General features: G+C 44.4%; 1 protein-coding gene across 1 annotated transcript in view; it reads left to right on the top strand.

The window, feature by feature from the left end:
• The first annotated feature begins 153 nt into the window (after positions 1 to 153).
• The window catches only part of DCAF5 (DDB1 and CUL4 associated factor 5), a 71485-nt gene continuing 63020 nt past the window's right edge, over positions 154 to 8618 (top strand). Inside the window, exon 1 of the mRNA XM_050335148.1 lies at positions 154 to 382. Coding sequence (XP_050191105.1) covers positions 169 to 382 — 214 coding nt within the window. The 5' untranslated portion in view covers positions 154 to 168. The remainder of the gene's footprint in view (positions 383 to 8618) is intronic.

Raw genomic sequence — 8618 nt, 5'->3', positions numbered from 1 at the left:
AGGAGCCAGCGGGATCAGGAAGCGGCGGAGTGTCTAACACCTCTCTGCCATGGCTGGCTAAAGAAAAATCATCATAACCATAACAAGGGGGGAAGCGGGGGAGGGGAGGCGGCGGCGGGGGAAGGGGCGGCGGGGGAAGGAGCGGCGGGGAGCGGCGCAGGCGGCAGCATGAGGAGGAGAGGCAGCCGGGGGGGCAGCATGCGGTCGGTGGTGGGGTTCCTGTCCCAGCGGGGCTTGGAAGGGGACCCCCTGCTCACCCAAGACTTCCAGCGAAGACGCCTACGGGGCTGCAGGAACCTCTACAAGAAGGACCTCCTGGGCCACTTCGGCTGTGTCAATGCCATTGAATTCTCCAACAATGGAGGCCAGTGGCTGGTCTCAGGTAAAGCGAACGTTCCCGTCCCTCGCCCCCTCCCGCCACCCCCTCCCCAGGAAGCATCTTCCTGCCCGGCCGCCTCCCCCGCGGCCCGGGGGGAGGGGAGCCGCGGCGGCGCTGCTCACAGCCGTTTCCCAAATCCACCGGTGCCCGGGAATGATGTTTTCCCAAGTAGGGATCTAAAATGGTTGACAGGTTTTAAATTCTACTATTATCGGGGAGGGGGGAGCCCTGGACAAAGTTTTTACTAGAGTGTTTCCCGGGCACTGGGGCTGGAAGCTTGGGGTGCCCTTTTATTTGATGGCTCGCTTGTCTTTCCCCATATAAGGGGATTTTCTTATTTTTGGGGTGACGACGACGGAGACGAAACCATCCCGCGGCGCGCACTGTGGGCGCCGGGTGACATTGGTCAGCGCCGTGCCCCGGGCCGGGGGTCAGCGATCGCTACCGGGGGCGGGCGGCGGCCCCGACTTTGGCCGGGGGGCTGCAGTCCCGCTCAGCATCGGGCGGGGAACCAGATCTGTTTAATCGAGGGATCGGTCACTTTAGGGCCACCCCACATCTTGTTTTGGGGGAGGGGAGTCGGGTTTTGTTTTGTTCCTCCTCCCTCCCCTTGCAGAGCGCGTTTGGGGAGGGGGATAATTATGTTTGTGGTGATGGTTTTTGACTTCAGGTCCCCCCTGTTGCCTGCCCGGGGCTGAGGGACCCGTGGGGTTGGGAGATGCTGTCAGGTAGGAGGGAGGTGAGGGCTTGCCATCAGCTGCGACACCGAGGACGGGGAAAGGCTCTGCACCCCCAGCCAGGGAGGGGCTGCGGGGCTCGCCGGCCGGCCGCCTCCCCCCACCCCGGCAGCGCTTGGGGCAGGTGCCTCTTCTTTCTTCCCCGCCTCCGGGCTCGGAGGGGTGGCGGGGGAAGGAGGCAACTTGAGGCCGGGGCCTGGCCGGGCGCTGCAGGCCGCGCTCTCCTTGGGCGGCTCTTAGCGACAGGCCGGGGAATCGCGGGCCGATCATGCCCGCGGCGCCCCGGGGGCTCCGGCGCTGAGGGGCCGCGACTCCCTTCTCCCGCCGAGCCCGAGGCCCCTGCGCCCCGCTGCGAGGGGGCAGAAACCTTCGGATGGCGGGGAAGGAGCCGCCGGTCCGGGAGGGACCGCTCGTGCCGCGCCGCCCCGGGCAGGGCCAGGCCGCCCAGTGCGGTGTCCACCGCAGGCCGCGGTCGGGGGGCGTCTTGTCCCGGCCGTCCCTCGCCCCCGGGGGCAGCGGGCTGGAAAGAGCGGCCTCCCTTCCCTCTCCCGCCGGCAGGGGTTGGGGCTGCCGGCAGCTCCCTTCCCCGGGGCCGGGCAGCAGCGGGAAAAGCCCTTTCCCGGTCGTATGGAGTGGCTGCCCTCGGGGGAATCGCAGAGCTCCCTGGCACAAGGCCGTGGCAGCTTTGTTGAGCGTGGTCTCTCCGCTTGCAGGAGGGTGATGGCCTGGTTACCAACCACGGCGTGGAGGAGGGGCGAGAGGGCCTCGGCTTTGCCTGGCCACCCTGCAAATAGCGACAGGGGCTACTGAGGAACATGATGAGGGCATGGGTGAGCGGGCAGCTTACTGCCTTCTCGCGGTGTCTGGGCAGAGGTGGACTCTATTACGCCAAAGTATCAGTATTAACTGCAGAACTAACACGAGGATTCAATAAAAAGTTATGACTGGTTACTTTTAAGCAAGGGCAGAATAGAAATGCTGCATAAACATGGAGTGGAAGCTGATACACTGAAACCGTCCTAAATTTAACATTCTTACCTGATGTAATCTACAAGCATAAGTCCAGGGGTTTCTGTAGTGAGTGTCCATATAAAGGATCTTAGTGTTACTGTCGGTGCTTCTTTCATCTTCATGCACATTCAACTTTTGAGATATGCATCCATTTATCTTGTGAGTATACATGCGTATACACACACACTGATTCACCTACAGTTCCCATTTGTGCTAGAGTTGGCATGCTGGTTTGTACTGGTCTTTCAGTAGAAAGTAGAGCATCGTATTTCTACTTATAAAGTACTACAGAGAACTCAAGTGTAACTATTGTTTCTTCTTTATTTTCCATAAGTGGTGGAAACAACATCAGTATTTTCTGTTCTTGCTCAAGAAGGCTTTAGGAGATACTTCAGATCTTGTCATATTATCAAAGCACTTACCTATGTTGACATCCATTCTTTAGGTAGAAACATAAAAAGTTGAGGACTGGAATGGACTTTTAAGAATTACTTTTGTCCGAACTGCCTGAGTCAAGGTAGGTGCAGTGAGAGAATGGAGGCAGATTTCCCAACTATTTGGCATCTAAAGAAGCATATGTAAAAGAAAGGCTTTCAAACAATGTCCAGATTTCAATTTCCTAACTTCTCATAAAGCTTCAGAGTGTCCAAAGGGGGTAAGGTTTTCCTCCATATGTAGATAAATGGATAGCAAACAAGGAGATAAATGGTAGCAAGCAAGTGGAAAAAAAAAAAAAAGGCTTAATTAACAGGTATTTGCAGTGCGCAAATTTGGAGTAATCAAGAACAGGCTACCTTAAACATGACCTTGTGTTGATGCCCTGAGAAAATGAAGAACTCTAATTATGGTAACTTTTTCTTAGCAAATGTTCATGTTATCTGTGACCATAAGATTTAGAATGCTTTATGTGCTATAGGAACAGCAAGCAGGTGCTCTGTGGTTCAGTCAAAACCAAGAAATTAGAAGTCAAAAGATTTCTGGATAGTCTTGAATTTCATGTTATTGTAAGACCAAGACTCCTTTTTAAGGTCATACTTGATCTTGAAACTCTGAGAAATAGCAACAGCAGGAAAACAATGATGAGAGCTCAGATGAAAGGTAAAGGAAGGGTATAAGCTGCCTCTACTCTGAAGTTTTGTAGAAGAGTTGCTTCATAAGACTTCCAAATGCAGATAAAACCTTAGAATAGATGGCATGTGGGTCTCTCTTCCCTCAAAATAGTCAGCATGCTGAGGTAAGGATGAGATGTTAGATGCTTCCATCTGTGCTTATAGCAGCTAAGAGAGTTAACAGGGATATTGGAATGTGTGAAAAGGGAGAGTGCAAGCAGTCTTTTCAGTTGTTCAATGTTAAGTAATATGTATATTCTTAATCTAGAGAAGTCTGTTTTGGTTAATTGACTTGTTAACAACTTAGATCTTGTTAGAGCTGGTTTAAATACAACTGATACAGTGCATTGGTAGTGGCTATAATGACGCCATTGAAATGCTAGCCTACATCCAAATTAGTGCTCTTCTCATCACTATTGGCTGGAATGCTTTCCTTGGGTATGTGTCCCACCTTTTTTTTTTTTTTTTTTTCAAATTAATGTATCTCCCAGAAACAAATCTGTAAGGCTAATGATTACTGTTTCAGTAAACAATTTAAACTGCTTAAACAGAGTTTATATTACAATTCCAGATAATTTTTTTGTTAGGATTTTGGAGAGAACTTCAGTGTAGACAAGCCTTGGAAGGCCTTCTGAAAGCATGTTTGAAACTTTTAGGTATCTTCTTCAAATATTGCATTGGAAAGTGCACATTTAATAGTCCTTAAATTTGTCTGTAACCATATTTTCAAGTAAAAAGTTGAGGTTCACAAGTTGAACTGGGGACCAGTTTGTAGGCTTTTGCTGTACCTGTGTAGAACTCAACAGTGTTGCTTTATAGAGGGGGAGAAAGAGAGAGAGATTGATGTTTTGGGACATGAGTGCTAGAAGGGACAGGCATAAGGACAAGAATTAAAAAAAAAAAAAATGGAATGAGGAGGTGGACACTCAGGAGAAGATGCAGTGTGACAAGTAGAAAAGGCCTATCTGTAGAATGACACAAGAGAAAAGGAAAGCTTAACATATAAGAAATGTGTAAGTGGGTTGAAGTTGGTTAAAGCTGCTGGATAGAGTTGAAAGATTTTATTGGGCAAAATGTGTCTTTGCAACACTTCATTTACTAGATGGTGTTTTTTTCTTTTAACAGTTTGAGAAACACATGATTGTCCATGCATGGAAATTAAAATCACCATGCAATGGCATGCAACTGACTTCTTCCCTCACATTTGCCAAGCACCTCCTTTTGCAATTTAACTTCTTGAAAATCAACTTTACGTGGTCTGTGTAATAGACTGTCTTTCTCCAGTCCTCAGTTTTGGTGGATATGTTTTCCTGTTTGTTTATCTGTCATTTTTCATGCCTGCTATCTTTTACAAACATGAGTATCTTTATCAGAACCTCCCACTTTTTTTGCCGACGTTAAACTGCGCTGTCAAGATAACTTCTGGGAAATACTGTAATCTGAGGCTTACTTAATCCATGCCAGCATTCCTTTTCTCTTGGCTTTTTTCCCGCCTACCAGATAATGCAAAAAATTAATAGCTGTTCTATAACCATGAATTTGTGAGGATGCACAAAAATATTGAAAATTGATCTATCATTTAGTTGCTCTGTAAATCTGAAGGAGCATAAACCTAAAAGGGGGAAACAAGGTGACTTTAGCAAAGGTAGTGGAATATTACTTCTGAATAAGGAGATTGTGTATCAAGTGTGTTTTAAAGAGGAACACCTTAGATCTTAGTCTCTTTATATTCAGCAGAATTCTGTGTAAGGAGGAATCTTATGTCAGGTTACTACATCATGTTTTAATTAATTTCTGAGAAATTATAAAATTTATTGGGAAAGATATAAGGATAAGGCAGCAATAAGCTCAGAGTATAGGAGTTGAATTTCAAGTTATTAAGATACATTACATGGAAAAAATGTCATGTGTTTTGATAGGGACAAGTGCAAACTACAGCATGTGAATAAAAATGGTCAGGTCTACAAATATGCTATGGCAACTAGGCCATAGTCATGGAGAAGAGGATCCAAATGCAATAGATCACAACATAAATGTAGTCAGACATGATAAAGCATGTAAGGTAAACCTGCTTTGTTTGGTGCTGTTGGGGCCTCAAATGGAGTGCTGTGCTTGATTTTGGGCACTGTGTTTTGAGAAAGATGTGCTGAAACCAGAGAAAGTTCAGAAGAGGGTATGAAGAATGAAAGGCTGAAAGAAAGGGGTCCATTTAGTCTATAGAGAGAACAGCTGAATAGAGATGTATAAAGGTGTTCTTAATTATTATTACATGAAGTTGTAAACTCTTTCTTGTCTACTGGGAATAGGACAAAGAAATGGTCCAAAATTATAGGAAGAAAGATTTTAGGATGCTGTATGATCTTGCACTTGCCCTTCATCCTATAGTTCGTTCACTTATTTCTCCTCTTAATTGTTTGTAATGTGGCACTTTTATAATTTAAAGTCAGAAGCTGGTATAATAGAAGCATGTGATCAGTGGGACAGAATAGGGAGGAAGAGGTTTTTTGTCTGTCAGTTGATTTTCTGTCAGGTCAGCTTCTTTAGGCTACTCATCCCTGCCTGAATCGTCACTGAATTCAATGGAAGGGAAAATAACCGGAGCACATGGCAAGGGGGAGTGGGATTATATGTAAGGTCAAAATGCACCCTCAGGCTAGATATTAGGGCAATCTGCCTAATGGCAAGGATAATGAAGAACTGAAATAGGCTGCCTAAGGAGAGTATGAAATCTACCTCAGCAGTGTTTTTTTAAGAGCAAACTAGAGATGTATCTACTGGGAATAATTCTGACACAATCTAGCCTTTTGCCTTTGTCCAGGGCCAACTAAGTGATCAACTTCAAATACCATCCAATCCCACTTTCTGTGACTCATGCAACCTCTGGAGTAGATACGAGCAATGAGACTAATCATTTTTGTTATGATTTAGAAGTATTGTCCACTTGCCATGTAGGTTCTTCAGTGACTGGAGCTGGTGTATGTGAGACAAAGAAGAGTAGTGGTCTTGAGCTTTGCCTGCAATCATCAAGGTTAATGCTCTTTAAAACGGAAGTTTTTAAGTCCTGACTGGTATGATTTTGAAGTGCTTCTGTTAGTACTCAAGAACTTGTGTGTTTAATGAGCTATGCAGACGCTCTTTGGACTAGATTTACTTTGGTAAGGGTATGTTCTGGCCCCCTTTGAACTATTTTAGGCCTGAAAAGAATAGACTTCTCTTCCTGTCTCTCTTTAAAAGAGTTTTGAATGTAGAAGCAGGTTTGACCCATAATGAGCACTGAGGTACTTGACTAATTAAATCTTTTAAATGTGGTTCCTTTCTGAAAAGTAACTGTAGAATAGCATTGTATAATTCCTAGCTGGGTCACACAAACTTTTACTTTTCAAATTGTCAGTCATGCAGTCCTAAACAGAATCTGCAAAATAAGATAAAAGTGAAGTTATTTCCACTTTATGTTTGTCAGACTTACTATTTCTGGCACCACGAACTGAAAAATTACAAATTCAAGACTTTGCAGGTCTTCAGTTTCTAGAAAGTCTACATGTGGAGCCCTCTTGACTAAGGTATTTTCATATGAAGCCATGTACTTGAGTTTCCCAGATATGTATTAAACCTGTTGCTGTTGGTATATGCCCTGTATCGTGTTAAGGATGTACCCTTGCCATACACCCTTATTTCATTACTCCTTTGGGGGAGTATTACAAATCTCCTTTGTGGGAGTTATCGCAAATCTGTTCAGTGGCTTCTGCTTCCGTTGTCATAGAATTGATGCACGTGCACAATAAATTCATTATAAATTGAGAGCATTTTAGTTAATCAGCATTTTCTGTTCTGTTGTACAGAATGAATGCTATAGACCTGCTATAGTTTCCTTTAACTCTCAGACTTGTAACTTAAGTTGCGTTATGTGCGTGCACTTTGTGTCTAATGAATCATAGTTGCTTTCTACAGAGCATAAAAGCTCTGTATGTTCACATTTTCTTTGCTGTCTCCCTGCATGCCTGTCCATACATGTGCATCTCCCTCCTTTCTCCCTCTTATTGTAAGAGTCAGGTTTGGGTAGTGAAGATTGCATTTGCTGGTTTACACTTTTCCTGGTTTCAGTCACTTAAGACTTGCCTTTTCTTGGGTATAATTACCCGTGATTTATCACTTCTTGTTCTCTTGTATGAGGATGTAGAGACTGTTGAATTGGTTTTTTTGCCATAAATCTTCTGTGGCCCAACACATTGGGTAACGTTTTCTTCCTGGTGGAACTGGTCATAAGTCAGAAGTATTTCTAGAATAGCTGAATTGGAGTTAGAAGGTAAGAGACTTCCAACCCAGTTTACATTATAATTTTATTAAATGCTCATGTCTTGGGTGGTATGAGAGGGTGAAACAGGTGTAGATGTGCTCAAAGACAAGTATGTGCAAGACAATATGTAGATGGAGAAAGAACAGAATTGCATGAGTGTGGGGAATATTTAAAAGCTTCTAAACCGTGGAATGTGCCACCACAAAGGCAAACATAGTTCTCGGACTGCTATAGTGCTGGATACTCAGTAGTGGGACCCTTTGTACCAAAGTCTCGTGGAGATCTAGGTAACTGGGAAGAGGGAAACATTTTCAATCAATAGGAAGAGTCCTTTCCAAACTGGAAGCAGAGGAAACAGGCACTAAGTTATTGGAATGTACAAAAGAGAAGGTAGTGGCAACTTTTCACAAAGTCAAAGACTTTTCTGCACAGGTTGCAATTTATCCTTCTCCTACCATACTGCATGTGTGCTGGAAAACCCAGTAATGTTTGTTTTCTATGGATATCTTCATTATTTCTGTTGTATCTGCATACTGGTTGGTGGAAATGTTTATGAGTTTGCTGTTAAAGTGGGACACTTAGATGGCTGTGCTGTCAGGTAGGAGAATGTGTAGACTTACTGCAGTGGTTTTGCAAATTGGTTTGCTATTGTAAAAGTTATCAACAATATGTTATATCTTGCCCTGAAATGTGCTTTACAGAAGGCAGTAAATGAAGTCTGATAGAAGCAATGTTGTTGTTCACCAGCCTTAAATGTTGCTTCAATTGTTTTCCAGGTAGTGATAACATTAGGATATGGCTGTTGGCAGCTTTGGGAAGTAGCCACTTTTAAGTGTAACAATTACTTCTTGATTTTAACTTGACTGATGCGGTCATGTGTTTCAACAGTCATGTATTTCTGTGTCTCCTTATTACTTATTACATCTGCAGTCACTAGGATGCAAATACAATCGTCTCTCCTATTTCTAGGCAGAAAGAAATGCAAGCTTCCATCAGTTTAGTTGACCATAAATTACTGTGAGTTTCTGGATCCATCAGATTTGACTCGTTCCCAGTAGTTACCAAATGCATCACAAATCTTTTTATCA

The sequence above is a fragment of the Myiozetetes cayanensis genome, unplaced genomic scaffold (assembly GCF_022539395.1).
Source record: "Myiozetetes cayanensis isolate MyiCay16 unplaced genomic scaffold, myiCay2020 scf6-25, whole genome shotgun sequence".
Lineage (NCBI taxonomy): Eukaryota > Metazoa > Chordata > Aves > Passeriformes > Tyrannidae > Myiozetetes > Myiozetetes cayanensis.
The sequence above is the reverse complement of the archived record's forward strand: the minus strand, read 5'-3'. Positions and strand labels throughout refer to the sequence as shown.